The 16717-nt window shown below is 55.5% G+C and overlaps 4 protein-coding genes across 4 annotated transcripts; 1 reads left to right on the forward strand and 3 right to left on the reverse strand.

The window, feature by feature from the left end:
• Window positions 1–2029: 2029 nt before the first annotated feature.
• Window positions 2030–3841, forward strand: B0T26DRAFT_631797 (uncharacterized protein; the record flags this gene model as incomplete). The annotated part of the gene is made up of 1 exon (XM_060436389.1): window positions 2030–3841. One exon carries the CDS (start codon window positions 2030–2032, stop codon window positions 3839–3841), a length of 1812 nt encoding a protein of 603 aa, XP_060301778.1.
• Window positions 3842–3917: 76 nt separating this feature from the next.
• On the reverse strand, window positions 3918–6199 carry B0T26DRAFT_631126 (amidase signature domain-containing protein; the record flags this gene model as incomplete). Its single annotated transcript, XM_060436320.1, has 7 exons — window positions 3918–4069; window positions 4183–4657; window positions 4735–5022; window positions 5090–5238; window positions 5313–5394; window positions 5529–5813; window positions 5870–6199. The coding sequence occupies 7 exons, from the start codon at window positions 6197–6199 to the stop codon at window positions 3918–3920; spliced, it is 1761 nt and encodes a 586-aa protein (XP_060301779.1).
• A 2866-nt stretch (window positions 6200–9065) lies between these two features.
• Window positions 9066–13172, reverse strand: B0T26DRAFT_632676 (cytochrome P450; the record flags this gene model as incomplete). Its single annotated transcript, XM_060436468.1, has 7 exons — window positions 9066–9851; window positions 9907–10391; window positions 10445–10480; window positions 10571–10728; window positions 11432–12839; window positions 12875–12876; window positions 13033–13172. The coding sequence occupies 7 exons, from the start codon at window positions 13170–13172 to the stop codon at window positions 9066–9068; spliced, it is 3015 nt and encodes a 1004-aa protein (XP_060301780.1).
• A 625-nt stretch (window positions 13173–13797) lies between these two features.
• B0T26DRAFT_634702 (fungal-specific transcription factor domain-containing protein) lies at window positions 13798–16337 on the reverse strand (the record flags this gene model as incomplete). Its single annotated transcript, XM_060436657.1, has 4 exons — window positions 13798–14380; window positions 14438–15689; window positions 15798–16151; window positions 16304–16337. The coding sequence occupies 4 exons, from the start codon at window positions 16335–16337 to the stop codon at window positions 13798–13800; spliced, it is 2223 nt and encodes a 740-aa protein (XP_060301781.1).
• Between the last annotated feature and the right edge of the window lie 380 nt (window positions 16338–16717).

A 16717-nucleotide genomic window follows, 5' to 3' on the forward strand; every position in this document is an offset into this window, starting at 1 on the left:
ACAGCAGGGGCGGCGGGAAGAGGACCCGAACCGAGAGCAGCAGCGGGGAAAGAAGCTTCGGTCTTGGTTCCGCTCGCGTAGGAGACGGATGTTGCAGGCGTGCCTGGGTAGGGAAGGGCAACGAAGATGTCGGCCGCTTGATCAAAGACGGTTTGATACGGGACGGAAGCACACGAGACGCTAGACGAGAGGGCACCATGGCTGGGAGAAAGCGGAGCCGGTTTGGCTCGGGAAGCTTCCAAAGCATTTTGGCCCCAGGACGCGAGGCTAACGAGAGAGCCATGCTCAGACCCAGGCCCAGGCACAGGCCCAGGCCCAGACCCACCGACTTGAAGAAGATGACGAGCAGAGCGCCCGTGGTCCGAGTAGGGCGGCCAGGAGTCAGCGCCAACCGTCGGGGGCCAGAGGGGCGCTGCCGCTCTCAGGTCTCGCGACAACGTGTTTGATGGCGTGAACAGGTTGTCGGGGGCGAGGCCGAGGCGCTCAACCAACAAGTCGACGGGCAGGTGCAAGAGGTTGGCAGCTTCCAGCAGCGTTCCGTGCGTGAGTTCGGCATCCATGTTGGCCATCTACCCCAGCTTGAGAGAGAGAAACAGTCTGTGTTTGTGTGTGTGTGTGTGTGCAGGAGCAAGCAAGGGTACCGCGCAGTGCAGTGCAGTGCAGTGCACACGCCAGTCTGACAGTCTCTGACAGCTACAGCACACTGCCTCAGTAGGTACTGGTAAGGTGGCCAGTCAGGTTTGCCGAAAACAACCTGAGGCCGAGTCTGCTCCTGTGTACCAGCACGAATGTGGTACAGTGCAGTCTAGGACGAGCTCGGAAGACATACGAAAGTGGAGGCAATCACGCAGAGAGCGAGGGCAGCGGTGGAATCGCGCCGGCAATGTGGTGGATGGGAGGGGTCTGATGACTAGCAGAAGTCAGAAATCCAGTCTGGGGGGGAAAGACTTGCGACTGTGATCTGGCTGACCAGTTTGCAAACCCGCGCGATACGGGGGTTTCTTTGCTTTAATCCCAAGGTATCCGTAGCCGTGCGTGGCTCGCGCGCCAGGTTCAGCTGAGGTGCTCTGTCCAACGTCCTAGGCAGACCCGCAGGGGACATTCGACGCAACGTCGTTAGGGGGGAGGCAGTGCACAGTGCAGCAGCCTTCGGTGGGACTACCACCTAGATCTCGGTAGGCACCTCTTAATTAACTCCTTAGGTCACCTCCCTGCCTCAGCAGTGGACCACTTTACGCTATCTAATCTTAATATGCCCAAGGTACCTACTAGTAACCGTAGTTGTACGGATGTTGTACCAGTACATCACATATCGTAACATTTTTAACGAGATAAATCTACATCAGAGGCTGGCAAAAATCAGCAAGCTCGGTCGGCCCTTCTAGCTAGAATCGCGGAGAACTGCCACGGGTGTCCAATGGGCACCAGTCTACCCCACCAATTGAGATTAGCAATCTGCGCTCAGCATCGAGTCATCCGGCCCGTAAGCGGGCGGGGTTTTGGTCCCGTCTACTCACACCCTGGCACCCAGGGTACACATAGTAGGTATCAATTCTCCTCAGCCCTGTAAGGCGTTGGGGTGCTCAAGCTGGCTTGGTAATGGGTTTCGCCCAAAAATGGAGACTGAAGGAAATGACAAGTGACGGGCTGGCAAGCTAAGCAATTCCCCAAGTTGGTTCAGGACCGACATTCCTTTTGGTATCTTGTTTAGAATGCTGACAGTATCCACCCGAGACGCTTGGGGTCGCTCCTTGACGCCAAGGCTCACAAATGCTGCGTGGCTGGGTATATTTCACGAAAGGCCTCCATCGTGCCTGCCCGTTCCGTCGTCCCCCACTCTCCGCAGTCCGGCCTGTATTTACGGCACTTGGACCAGTACATACCTGAGTTGGGAACTTGCCAGCTCCTCCCCGTCATCCAAACTGCCTGTACCCCGCACTGTATGTACCTTACTCTGGTTGAAAATATCACAGAGCCACGGCCAGGGAGTCAGTCGATCTTGAATCAATCCAATTCAATCGTTGCGGCCATGGAAATGGGACATGAGGTCATCAATGCGCTATGGCGTCCTAGCTTCGTCTTCAAGCATGAAGATTTGCGGGGCCGGTTGACGAGGAGGAAAGGTGGGGCCGTCACAACGGCCGAGCCATGGGACTCCTCACCGCTAAATCCCAAGAATCGCGTCAACGCTCTACCACCCGCAGGCAGAACATGTCAAGCTTCGCGCTGGCGCGTCGATGGCGCCGCTTCTTTCAAGACGCGCTTCTTCGCGCTCCCTCTGGATTTGCTCGAGTCCAACGGCTTGCCGCCTCTGCGCATCGACGTCTTTGTGCCCGATCAGGACGAGTATCCACCCGCCCTCCGTCAGACGCTCGACGCAGCTTCTGGAGTTGCCCTGCAGCACCCTCCAGCCACTGCTGCCCTGGGCATCTCCCGCTACATCTGCCAAGCCCTAGACCGCCACTGCAGCCAAGACACGGGCTTTCTGCAGCGATATCGTCGCTTGCCCTTTGGCTCCAGAATCGTCATTGACGCCATCGTGAGCAATTTGGCCGACATCGATCTCGTCGTTGAGCCAAATTACCAACTAGAATCCAAGGCGACCTCGCTGCCCGCACTCAAGCAGCTCTGGGCCAGCCAAGTCGCCGACCACGACTGGCCCCCTGACATTGACATCGCCAGTCTTAGCGCCTTCCGCCAGCTCCACGACACCGTCACCCTCGTGCGGTGCAATGTCTCTGCCGGCCGTGGGCGTGAGCTGCACGGCCAGACGGCCATCTTCAAATCGGGCACCGATGGCTTTGATCATGTGCTGCACGAGCTCAAATTCCTCCTCACCACGCCCTCGCATCCGCACATCATGCCGCGCCCCATAGCCGTAGTGACCAAGAAGTGCGGCTTTGGCGGAAAGCAAGGAGTGTTCGGATTTCTCGTGCCCTACCTTCCCGCCGGCTCTCTCCGTGACCTTCTCCCGGCTCGGGACCGGTGCGGGGCGCTCGGCGACTCCCTTAAGCTTCGCTGGTGTGAGCAAGTTGCCTCGGCGCTAATGCACGTCAAGGAGAAAGGAGGCACCTTCTACTCGGACCTCCGCCCAGACAATGTTCTATTGGGCTCACTTGGCGGCCTGTTGTCAGAGCCGGCAGAGTCGGGCATGGTCGCCGTCTTGTGCGACTTCGAGCAGCGTGGTAACTGGCACGAGTGGTGCCCACCCGAGATTTTGTACCCGCAATATCTAGAGAATCTTCGCAGCCACCGCCATCGAACTACGAACAAGGACTGGGACGAGCTCGTCGCATCATACACGCGGCAAAGACCTCCCACTGCTGGTGAGACGTACGTTCAGTCCAAAAATCGCCCGTGGTTTTCGCTGTCTCGAGAAAGTCAGGAGAAGGCCATGGCTTACTGCTTGGGATTATTCATCTACTGCGTGTTTGAGGGCATCAGCACCGTGTGTCCCAGTATGGCGTATGCCTACCCACTTGAGCCGGAAATTTCCTTTCCCCGTTTTCGCCAAACGCCGGCCTGCATACGCGACATCATCAAGGCTTGCACAGCAGACGCTCCGCAGTGGCAAGAACCAACGGAACCCAGACCCGGGCGGGTGATACGGGCGGGCAGCCTCCTGTATCCCGAAGGACACATGCACATGTCACCCGACGCGCAACAGATAGCAGATTCCGTGCTCGGCACTGCACAAGAATGGTGGAAGTCCGAACTGGAGCAGGCACGAATCTTTCTCAATGGCCCTGAGTGGCAAAATCAACAGTTTGGAGCGCAGAGACCGAGCCTGGGCGAAGTCATGAGTTCATTGGGTCTAGCTAGGGATGAAATGGCGTCCTGAGCTCTAGTCGTCAAAGTCGAAAGCAGACGGCACGTGGGACTCCCATGATCTTAGCCCTCTCTCACATTGGATCCCATCATCCCACCGATGACGGCCCATGGCCCTTGGCTTTGCACAAGCTCAAAGCTTCAACCACCAGTTCGGCCATGGCGAGTACCTTTTCCTCGCTCAGTCGTCTCCCAACGACTTGCACAGCGGCTGGCGCTCCGTGGTACGCCGATGCGTCATCTGATAAGAAGGGATTAGTCAAGACTCAAGAAATCACTGCATCTAACGTGTCACCTCACTTGGGTGATGTGGGTCATCGGTCAAGGCTGGGGGGTGGGGTGGGTTTGTCTTACACGCAGCCATGTTTATCGCATCTGTCTCGGTAATGGGCTTGAAGTTCGGATCGCCAACATCAATGTCCTTGTCAACAAAGGTAACTGGGATCACGACAGTGGGAAAATCCAGTACGTTTGTCGAGTTGGTGTATTCGGCATGGAAGAATTTCTCTGGCAGAAGCCCGGCTGTCGCAGTAACGGGCGATATGAACACGTCGACGGGACGGCCGGTTTTTGTTAGCCCAGCTGTCGACATCCAGTACTCTTGGTACCGGTTCCGATAGTCGCGCATGTGGACTACGACGTCTTGGTATTCGGGCAATGACATGGGATCCCGCGGGCCATCGGGCTCGAACAAACCGCTGATCTGAGGCACCTCGGGCTCACCCGACAGCTGCAGCGCCCTCCACACGTCCGGACATCCGTCTCCACGGGCGATGTGGCCATGGATCTGGAGGCTTTCTAGGTTTGATGGCGGGCCCCAGTCGATCGTCTTTGTTATGACGTGTACAGTTGTTAGCTTCTAGTCGTCAGATTAAGGGGCAAGAGAAAAATGGTTCTCGTGCTCACCTCGTATCCAGCCTCTTGCAGGGCGCGCTTCACTAAGCCAAGAGCTCGCTGTACTGGCGGGTGGGGAATCACAATGCCGTCATTCTCCATGAACCCAAATGTTGGTTTTGACTTGGCTAAGCCCTTTCCGGGGCAACAGTCTTCAAGCTCTCTCCACGGCAGTGGTACGACGTAGGGATCCTGGAGCCAGGGCTCGGTGGAAAGCAGAGACTTCAAGACGAGCCGAAGTGTGGTGACTGATCGGCCCATGATACCTGCAACTGTCGGCATGATTTGTTGGCCGGGACCCTGAGAAATACCGAATTCACGTTAGCTTGAGGGAAAGTGACACCCAATCGATTCCTGTGCTTCCTACCGTGTTAGCCACGTCCTTCATAGAGATACGGCCGGAAGACGGCTTCAGACTGAAAACGCCGTTGAAGGATGCAGGCATGGAAACAGAACCCCCAATGTCCGTCCCGACGCCAAATGCACTACCCTTCAGTGCCTGCATGACAGCCTCCCCTGTTTCAAAAGATTCGCGTCAGTCAATCTCGGATCGCAATCAGCTGTCTCGGCATCTCGCCAGCTCTGCTCACCTCCCGAAGATCCGCCAGATGACAGCTGCTGATTGTGCGGGCTCCAGAGATAACCAAGGATGTTGTTACTCGTTTCGGGAGACTTGACGAATCAGTAATGGACTTGATGTGGGTGATGGCCAAGCAAAACTCACCCAGATGCTTTGGACGAGAGACGTCTGCGTTTTTCGTTTGTCAGTCTTGGAATATATACTGGCAATCGGTTAGCAGAATGACGCAACTCGCCTTTCCAATCGGTATCGCCCCGAGTCGATGGAATTCTTTGATGATTTCGCTCTCGAATTCCCGCTCCTTTCCTGTTCCCTTGTTGCCCTCGAAAGTGCCTATCCACCCTACAAAGGCCATGCAAGTCTCGAGGCCCTTGATGTGGAACTGGTCCTTCAGGGTGAAGGGGATTCCGTGCAAGGGGCCGATGAGCTTGTTGTGTGCACGAAAGTAGTCGTCTAGCTCTGCGGCTCGTTTAAGCGCATTGTTGAAACCGATCTCAAGCATGTTCCGCGTCTGCTAATGCTGTGAGCTACGGTCATATTCTGGCGCCGAGGTGGATTATCACGAACAAGCTGGTGGACGACTGCCGCACGCCTGCAGAACGCCGTCGTCACCTGGACAGCTGTGAAAGCCCCCGATTCCATCAGCCCAACGAGATCAGGAACATCCATATCGGTAATCCGGCACGTTTCTGCATCAAGAAGCCCCTCGATGAAGGCACCGACGAGGCTTCGCCTGGCCTCAGCCCCTGCCACTACCGCCGGCGGCAGGACCCATTCTGGGGGTATTTTTGCAGCATCAGTCCGCTGCTTGTCAGCCACGATCTCCTCCCAAGTTCTACCGGCATTTGGTGTGGTACTCGATAGGTGGGAACTTGAGGGGCAATCTGGACGCTTCATCGTATTGGCTAGTCGACTGGCTGGTTTGACAACTCGTTTTCATGCTCAAGATAGAATTTAAAGGGGTGATTCGACAAAATTACGCCTTCACTTAGACGTCTAGAGCAGAAGAAGAGTTGGTCGAAGCACGCGCCATTTCCCGCTTTTATACGGCGTATTTTCTCACAGCTTCTGCGTGTGCCGGCGACTCCCCACGGGTCTTGTGGATGCGGAGGCCAAAGCCAAGGCCCAGTCATTACGTCCCTATGCGGCAAGCTGGTGTGTTGTTCGTCTCTGTTGCTCAAGACCCTTGTGGTTAGAGCACCCTTGTGGTTAGAGCACCCTTGGTGCAGTTGCGGAATCGCGGGTCTAGCATTAGTCCCATGGACCTCCTTCCCAGTCCATCCAGCCAATCCAGTGGAAGAGAATACGAGGCAGCGTACGAGGGTTTGGCTTTTTGCCCCTCAAAGTCCGAACCGTTGGGCCCGAGTTCTCCGAGCCGGCTCCTGGCCGCTGGGGTTTGATCATAAAGGCACCTCAATATTAGCTGGTATCCAGGGGATCCGCTGGACGAGCCGTCCCAAAGAGGGAGTCGCTCTCCTTGACGATATGTTTGTGTACCTTAATACCACCACAGATGCATAACCAGCGACATGGAACCCGACGAATGAAAAGTGCTGTAGTCCACATACCCCAGGTCTCAAGAACTTATCCCGTCAACGGTGCACTGCAAGCGCGCTGCATGTACAATGAGGACCCACAAGCACAGCTGCGCCGCACCCGGTTAAAGTGTCTCTGCACCTCAGTGGCCGGGTGCAACCGGTCAGCACTGGAGAGCCAAGTCCGATTTGCTAGGTAGGTAGGATGCTGCCAGCCAAAATCCCTCGCTGCCACCACCTTGTCGGACCGAGTCTTGCAAATCCAAGCCACCACGCCACTCACCACCTGCCGACGACCAGCTAGAGCAGAGAGATCCAATCAGCTACTTAGGCAGTCTCGATTGGCTGGCAAATATTGCCGCGCACAAATATCGGGGCAACACCCAATATAGGCAACCCGAAACTTTGAGTGCTATTGGGCGTTCTGAAAGAGTCGATGTTGGCCTCTGTCTACGGTCACTATAGTCGTGCAGTCTTGCAGGCCAGTATTTATGGCCAACTCGTCGCGGGTACCTATCAAAGCGGAGGACGAATGTCACGGTGACATGAATATGTATCCTAACAGAATATCTGTTTCTTGATGCGAGTGTATAATTAGTTCATGACATTGCTAAGCCAAATATCTACATCTGACCTCATAACTTGAATATGTAGCTAGGTATCTGGCGTCTTATTACATTTTCTGTGAGCAGAGCTTTGCTTAAGGCGCGACATGTCGCCCCATACTAGAAGGAAAAAGAAAAGAAGGATGAAAGAATAAATAATACATTTTTCTAGAAATGGACACATGGCTACAGTCCAAAATAGATAAAAGAAAGTTTCGACGATTCGTAAGCACATGGCTCGAATCTATCTTACAGGGTTTGATAGGACTGAGATGGCGATAAACCATGGTATGTCATTGAGGGGAAGGGCGTTTTCTATCGATATATACCTATTCTGGCGGGTTGAGTTAGTCTACTCGATTACCGGATAGTTACGTGTGGAGTATTCGTACAATAGCAACTTTGACAGAAAAGGTGGCGGCAATTCATGCACAATTTTTTCGCCTTCGTCTTTGCACTCTGTCACAATGGAAACACGTTAACAATAATTCTCGCCAGAGTCCGCGGCTCGGAAATTAGATACCATTTCCATCAGAATGTGATTAACGAGTCAAGTTCAGCCTAGAACCTCTCCACCTCCCGACCGGGTGTAAAGCCAACTGTGTAGATAGCAACTCAGTCTCTTCACCTGTAATTAATGCATACAATTCCCCGGCTAGACGCACTCGGCACGCCACGGCTGCATCTCATTTGTGGGGAGATTCGGGTTCTCTCTACTTAGCTCCGAGTTGGGTCTCCGAGCAGAGTATTAGTTTACTGACGAATACGTGGAATGGAAACCCGCACAGACCCAAACACGGCAGCAGATGTTTCACAACCTTGGCAATGCGGGACGAGCACACCTGCTGGACCTTGTATCTTGGTAATTGGTTTATGGCCCCGGCCAAGGACCAACGGCCCGGCGGTCGGCTGTGGCGCATATCTGGCGTGCTTGCGTGCATGAACAGGATCGCCGGCGTCTGTAGTCCGCGGGTTGGAGTCTTGGTTGGGTTTGAGACATCGGATGCGGGTCCACTGATGTTTGAGTACCTAGGTACGAAACGGCAGAATAAAAAAGACGCGGTCAAGTGAGAGCAAGACTAACGCAGGCATGTTGCGTCGAAGGGAATAGCCGGATCAAGACCCGAATGAACGATGGAGAGTGTGTTCCCAAACTGACTGACTGAACGGGAGCAGGAATGCGCCAATTACATCCTATCTGTTAGGTGGATCTGGGGAATTAGAATGGTCGGTAATGCTGCCTGCGGGCGAGTCAACCAGAAGCAACAGGGGCCAGGGACAAACGGGAAGGTTGTTTAAAAGACTTCCGATCAAGAGGCGAGTTTTAAGCTAACCAGCATCTGATCGGTTTGCCCACAGATTACGTCAAAGCGGTTAACGACTGTTGTTAAACTCGACAGAACACTCATAACAGGTGATGATCGTAAACTGTCGATTTCAAGCATAGAAATCCATCACGCATCATACCCATATCAAGGAATGGTTATTAGAAACCAGAATCGGCGATCCTTATAACGTTGGTGGCAAGGTGCGTGTCTCGATATTAGATATAGAAGCCCAATGGCATTATGTTTGGATTCCTCTGGTATCGTACCCTTCTATTTCGCACCCTTCTATTTGGTATTAAATCTCCGCTGCCGGACCAATAGGCAGGAATCGTGCCTTGACCCCGGTGATCATGGCCATAAAGTAGTATTGTATGTCGTCGTCGGGGGGCATATGGGTAACACGGATGTCGAATGCCTTTAGCAACGAAGGGACGGCTTTGAACAAAACCATCTCGGCAAGGTGGCGGCCGGGGCACGCTCTTGAGCCGCCACCCCAGATCAGGTTATATCTCTCCATTTGCCGAACCTGGTCGACGTCGCGGTCCTGCCTGTCCTCAAGCCATCTGCTGGGGTTATACTCGGTGGCATCTGGGCCGAATATTTCAGCGTTGCGGTGAAGGGCCACTGGGTTACAGCCCACTGTCGTTCCAGACGGAAAGTAGCAACCATGGGCTTCCATCCCGCCGCTGGGTACAGTCCTAGACAAGGACATACCGATAACGGGATACAATCTCTGGGCCTCCCTAATACTGGCCTGGGTATAACGCAGGCGAACGGCAGTGCCGTAACTGGTCGGACCGGGGACCGCATCACGCACTTCAGCTGCAGCCTTTTGTTGGGCATCCCTGTGGGAGCCAATCATGGCCATGGCCGAGGTGAGTGCCGAACACATTGTCTCATGCCCAGCACCAAAATTGGTCATGGCCAGCCGACGCAGGTACGTCTCAGTAAACTCGGGTCTGTCCTTGTGCAATTGGATAAGGTCGGCTAGGAGGTCCTTCCTACCAGCGTCTTTTGTCTGTTGCCTTGGATCCAGACGCAATGCGGCAGCTACTCGTTTCGAAGTCTTTTGATAGACAGGCTGGCACGTGATGTTAGTAACCACGTTGGATCAGGAGGGAGCCAAGCAAGCTAACAGTGAAGAAGGGCTTGAAATTCTTGGGTGTCTTGAATGTCACGCCCCAGAGGTTTGAGAAGCTTCTACCCAGCGATCTCGAGAAGAATGCGGCGGTAGTGATGGTTGGAAAGAGGCCAAAAACGCTCTTGCGCTTCCAGCCAAGATATCCCTGTGCGCTGGTGCCGGCGTCAGAGCCGTTTCGGATGTAGCCGGGGGACCAGGAAAGCACGACGGCTCCGAGGCATTCTACAGCAATGATGTGCATCCACTCCTTCAGATCTACCTCGGCACCCTTCAGGGACCTTAGCTTCGATATAACTTTATCGATCACGTCGTCGATCGCTGGCTCGAACTTCTGAAGATTAGATGTCTGGTACAGAGGGCGAATGAGCCGTCTCTGCAGTCGATACCGCTTTACATCAAACTCTGAAAGAAAATCCAGCGTATCCGGAAAGTGGAGCTTTAGTCGCCAGTCGATAGTTGGCTTGCTCAAAGACGTGGCCACTGTTGAAGGCGGGGTCAGAAAAAGCTGAGGGCAGCAAGGAGTGTTGACGTACGATAGAAGCCAGATTTATCAAAGCCATTGCCCACACCTATTAGGTCTGCGTTTCAGACTGCTGGTCTCCTGGGGGAGTCAAGGAGTATGTAGGGATAGATATGACGAAAACCAGCGGTAGTCTCACTATATATAGACTTGAATGCTTCGCTCGAGTCAAACCAAACCTCGTTTGGCCCGACGCGAACAGCAGCTCCATATTTTTGATGGAGTGTCTTGCCAAGCTGAAGCATGCGCCCGTGGCGCGCGTGGTGAGCCTGCCAGACATTCGAAATGGCGGCAAGCCTGGGCCCGGGAATTCGCGCGAGAGGATGCAACACGAGGCGGTATGCGACAACCACAGAAAGAACGGTGACAAGGCAGGTGGCAGACACAGCCAGCGCCTTGGCAGCAAGATGAAGCAAGCCAAGTAACCATATGGAGACTGCAAATGTCATCGCGTTTCCCCCTGTCTGCTAATTACAACCCGCCTCTCTGATTTAAGTAGGTACCGGTAGGTAATTATTTGTAGTGTTTAGTGCGCAGAACCGCGTCCCTAAAATTCCAAGGGAGTGATTGGATGTGTTCAAGAGTCAAGGCTTTGAAGAGTCAAGGCTTTGTAGAACGTTGAGCGACTGTTGTAAGGCGGATATGCTTGACTTGGAAATGAAGCCATCGTCTGGCCTTCTCTTGGCTGGTTGAGAAGGATGGAGAAATGAACGATGCGCCTCCCTCTTTCCGGCGGTGCAAATTTTACCCTGAACCAGATTTGGGGTTAGGGTTACTGCCCGACTTGATTCGGTGGGCTGGGGTCCTTCGTGTAGGCACTTGTAGCACGCCTAACGGACATGGACAAGTTAACCTGGGACTCTCGTATATTACCTGGCGCAAACGACAAGAAAAGAGGCGGAAAAAGAGATAGTACATAATTAAATCTAAAGTCCGAAATACGTCATCAACATGTGTCATGAATTGTCATGTTGCGGCCGTGGCGCCATCCGTCAATCACTGCGGGGGGCCGAGGCTCAGCACGTCCAGGCCATTCTTCAGCTCAGTCTTGCTGGGCATTCTCCCCAACTGCATAAGCTGCGCGCTCTGGGCCATGACGGGATCCATGCCCACGCTGGCCATGGCCACCACTGTTTCGCCCTTGGTGTAGAAAGCCGCCCATTTACCCTGGTCAGGCGTGCCCTGCAGCACGACGTCGTCCCATCCGCTGGCCATCGTGTTACCACAGTACCGCATCTGTGCTCCGAGCGCGCTCCAGAACACGGGCGTGAAGAACTGCGGTTCGAGGCCGGGGTTCACAATGTGGCTCGCCACCGTTCTCCCCGCGTTCTGCGCAACGTTCCAATGCTCGATGCGGACGTACTTGCCGCCGCCGCCGGGACCGTGGTACGGGTACGTGGCAATGTCGCCGATAGCATAGACATCCTTGAGCCCAACGACGGAGAAGGACTCGTCCGTCTTGAGGCTCCCATCTCCCTCGAGGCGCACCACGCTGTTGTCTTTTAGGTACTCGGTCGCAGGCGCGACACCCACTCCGAGAATGACGATATCGGCCTCGAGCTTGGTCCCGTCCTTCAAGTGGACAAATCCTACGCTCGATGGGTCCGAGGCCGACGGCTCGGCCTTCTCCACACCCGCCGAAAGGTAGAACTTGACTCCCTTGGCCTCGACTCCTTTCTTGACAATGTTGCCCACCTGTTCGCCCAGTACCCGCTCAAGCGGCGCCTTCTCCATGCCGACGACGGTGACGTCATTACCGCTGGAAGTCGCAACGGCGATTTCCATTCCGATGAAGGACGAGCCAATGATAACAATCTTTTTGCCCTTCTCGCCGATGGCCTCGACGATCTTCTTGACGTCGTGAACATTGCGCAGCGTGAAAACGTTGCCAAGGACCTTGAAGCCCTGCAGCGGCAAGAGCCTCGGCGTGCCCCCTGTGGATAGAACCAGCTTTCCGTAGGCGAACTTTCCACCCGACTTTGTCGCGACTGTCTTGGTCCCGAAGTCGACGCCCGTGACTTCATCCTGGACAATGTCGACGCTCCCGCTCTTGAACCACTCCTCGTCTCGCCATTGTAGTTTCGCCAGATCGGTCAGCAGTGCCTTGCTGAGCTTCGGTCGGTCGATGGGCAGGTAGCCCTCGCTTGTGATGACTGTGATGGCGCCCTTGAAGCCCTTCTCGCGCAGGCCCTCTACGACTCCCAAGGCGCCGGATCCCCCACCCACCACGACAACCTTGTCTCCTCCCGTCGCCGTGCACTTGAAGTTGGGCTTGCGGCGACCCGATTTGATCGTGTCTGCATCGCCAGTGATGTAGACGGCGCCGTCGCGCTCGGTGGTTTTGAAGACGGGAAGCGCATCAAGGCCTGGGGCATCTTCGATGTCGCCGGTCTTGCTGTTGAAGCACGCTACTCGAGGACGAAAAGGTCAGCAGCGCCCCAACTGCTCGCCCACTTACAAAACTCGACAAATGTGCACGACGGGGTGGAAGCAGTCGAAATCAGGGAAACCAAGAGAGACGTACCTCCATGCCAGGGGCAAGTGAGCTTCCCGTTTGTGCCGAGAATTCCCTTGACCAGCGGTGCTCCATAGTGTGTGCACTTGGGGCCAATTGCCTGGACCTTGCCCCCGGCATTAAGGAGGAGGACCTTGGCATCTAGGCCCTCAACTTCGACCTCCTGTTTGTCACCGGGCTGGAGGGCCAGCGAGCTAACGCCCTTGAGTTTGTATTCCGGCGACATTGCTGTTTTTGTTGTGGATGATAAGAATCGATATGGGAGAATTGCTGGTGCGGTGGGAAATGGGCGAGTGAGGCGGAATGCCAGTCGGGGGGTACGTGTCATGGGGAGGAGCTCGTCGAGATGAGGGGTATTGCGCAAATGTCGGGTCAGAGCTGAGCTGAGGGACGGGAATCGGGGAGCTGGACGAGAATGGCAAGACGGCCAGCAAACGGCGTTATGCAGAGGATCTCTGATTCGTGTAGGTGGCTGAAAGTGGTTCGATAAGCGGCGCAATGGGCACCGCCGTAGCGCATTGCTGTAGGTAATCACAATCCATCTTAGTGGCCCAAAGCCGTCTGAAAGCCGTCGAGCTCCCGTCTCAATCTGTGCTAGCAATGCCGTCATAGTGGGGTATCTACACACTAATGCGCTCCCCCGGAAGGAGCCGTGAACTCCCCCCCCACACTGCCCCGCGTTAGCTGACAAACGATTTTTCTTTTACTCGCGCCAGTTTTCTCGAGCACAGAACACCCAGCTCTTCGGCGGGCGCAACTCTTCCCCAATCCTCTCCGCTTCCGGACACGTTAAATTCTCAGCACCTTGGCTATCGCTGGCTGCGCTCCTCTCCATGGACGAGCAATGAATGCTAAGGCCAAAATGCGAATTCCTCCAATCCTTGCTGGGTCATGGGAACATCCCGCCAATCGCCGCCAAACGGACCATAGTCGCCGTCAAACGGATCGATAACCAACTGATTAGGGTTGAAGGGTGATAGCAAGCCCTCGGGCGCCGGATCCCCCAGGTAATCGTCGTCCCACCCCATGATAGGATGGGGCAGAGCCGCGACGACAGCTTGGTCATTTGCGAACCCCCAACGACTCTCGGCCGCCGTCGCATCCCTCAGACCATCGTCACTCGGCTTGGTTTGGTCCCAGACCTTGGAAGTAGCTGCCGCCGACAAATTTTCTCCGCTAACCGCGCCCTGGATCACAGAAACCCTTTTCCTCTGGCTCATTTCGACCGCCGCGCTTGATGCGCGATCTAGCTCGACAACGACGACGTGTAGCTTCTTAAGCGGGATGAGCTCCGATATATCCTTAATCTTGTGGAATATCCCAAGCGCATACTGCACCAGGTCCCTATCATTCGCGAGGGGATCAGAGTCGGGGAACTCGTACATGTTCGACATGATGATGATCATTGCTGAGAACAAAGAACACGTGTTGGCCCTGGAGACGAAACATTAACACAATGGACTACGGCGGGGGTTGGCAAAGGCGACTCACCAGACATTGCAGTCACTCCGGGGCATCTTGTTTGCCAGCGCAAGGCACTCGCGGCTGGCCCCTAGAAGGCGTTTCCAAGCCGCCGGCAGCGGCGGATGTTGGTGGTAGCAACACTTGCGCCCGTCGACTTCGCTGTCCCGGATGACAGCCTGGCTGTAGTTGGAAATGCGCTTCATCCAGTGCGCGTTGTGACTCCAGACCCCGTGGATCGTGGCCAAGGACGCATGGTACGACCATAGCAGTGTAGCCATGTGTATCAGTGCAAAGCGATCCAGGTGGCGGTCGACCGATCCCAGTTGCATCTCAGCAGGGATGCTGCGCCTCCACTTCTCGAGCTGGGCTGCGAGCCTCACCACACGGGACTGCCGTTCCTGGGGAGATATCCTCGTGCTGCGTGTCGAGTACAGGAGATCGTACGTCCGACCTTGGATGTGGGCGAGCTGAACCCGCAGGCGCAGGTAGTTCACGCGCACTCGTCCGTCGGCTGTGTAAATTTCGCTGACGCCGTCGGGCGGGTGGCGTGATGGCAGGTCGAGATCAATGTCGGCATCCACCTGCACGGATGGCGTATGGTGGCGTATAGATATTTCCTTGTCCAGTAGGTACGCGATCCAGAAGAGTCGGCACCGGTGCAGTCCCTCCTCGGCCGTGTAGTTCTCTTCGATGTTGTCCCTCGATTGCAGCCGGAGGCGATGCGTGAGCCTGACCGCCGCACCGATCAGCACCGATGCCGAGCGGGGATCCTTGCTGCCTTGGAGGAGAAAGACCAGCCCGAGCAGGACCTGCAGCCCGAGCAGGTCTTCGTCGCGTGTCACAAGCTCTGCCAAGACGGACTGGGCATTGCTCATGTAATACACGGTCTTTGGGTCATCGTCGTAATCTACCTGTTGACGCGGCACTAGCGGGATACTGGATGAAAGGGCTAGGACGATGTTGATGGCTGCCCAAGCCGCCCGCGAACGACGTGAGGGAGCCGAGTACCAGCCGGCGAGCAAGCGGGCAAATTCCGGTTGGGAAAAAATGGGGATCGCGTGGTTGAAGTATGCAAAGTAGCTGTCCACGATTGGTTGCAGCTCCTCAAGCGGTGGCAGCTTTGGGATGGGCGTGCGGACCACATGGTCGTCATTGTTGAGGGCCTCGGGTCCGACATCGTCACCGCCACCACCGCCGCCGCCGCCGTCGTCGTCGTCATCGTCGTCGCCGTCGAAGACGCTGGAGAGCGTCTTGCCACTCGAGTCTGTCGAGGGACATTCTGGATCATCGAGCTCGAGCCAGGCTTCCATCTGGTCCTCGCCAAACACATTTTTGCCAGGGTCCGCTGGCATTGGATTCGGCCATGGTGCATGATGGCCTGCCGTACGCGCTTCGAGCTCGTTGGCCCTGTTCACCGCGCTGGAGGCAACAGAGAGAACCTGCTGCAGTTGCTGTTCGATGCGTGCCAGACGCGACTCCAGCCCGGGATCCAACTGGGGCCCGCTAGATGCAGCTGCAGTCGGCACGTGGGCTGAGAGCGTCTTGTCCGGAGCCGCAGTTGCACCGCCCAGGCCCGGATGCGAGGCATTTAGCGGGTCAAGGGATACGGCAGGTTTCCTACTAACTCCTGCCCGTCGACGGATAGCCGTGGTCCTGCATTCGCTCTTGTATGTGCGACAATTGGAGCACACGGGTTTCATCATGTCACATTTTATCTTCTTGGTGAAGCAAAGGTCGCAGGCTGTCCCAGAACGTCCATGCCATGTCATCATGTTAGTCTACGCCGAGCGCCGAGCGCCGTACGCCGAGCGCCGTGCAGTCCGTACCTTGGGGGCAGTGGCGGGCATCCAAAAAAAAAACTGAGGTTGTGGGGAAAAGAGAATCCTGGCTGACCTTTGCGCCTGTTCAACTGTGGAACAACCTCCATTCTTGTCTAGGTATTACCTAGGCCGGTAAAGTCCAACGAAAGACGGCTCGTCGTCCTATGTCTTGTTTCCTACGGCGTCTCTCTCTCGCGCTTGGTGTCGCCTTTCTGAACGCGCCTTTCTGAGCGTCTTAGCGAGTGAGCCTTGTAGCGATCAAGCCCCGCCAATGTTGCAACGCCATTTTGTTTAGGTAATGTCGTGCTTACCAATGCGTCAAAGCAGATCACTCGGCCTCGGTGGTCATCCCCCCTCGTCCAAGCCATCTTGGCAGCCCCTTTAGGTGCCTTCCATTTCGGGCTATTGACTTTGTCCTTTTAGGCCTAGTGCAAAGCCTGGCCACAGGCTGAGGAGAAGATCACATAACGCAACAGCAAATGTTGAT

The sequence above is a fragment of the Lasiosphaeria miniovina genome, assembly GCF_030549165.1.
Source record: "Lasiosphaeria miniovina strain SMH2392-1A chromosome Unknown B0T26scaffold_1, whole genome shotgun sequence".
NCBI lineage: Eukaryota > Fungi > Ascomycota > Sordariomycetes > Sordariales > Lasiosphaeriaceae > Lasiosphaeria > Lasiosphaeria miniovina.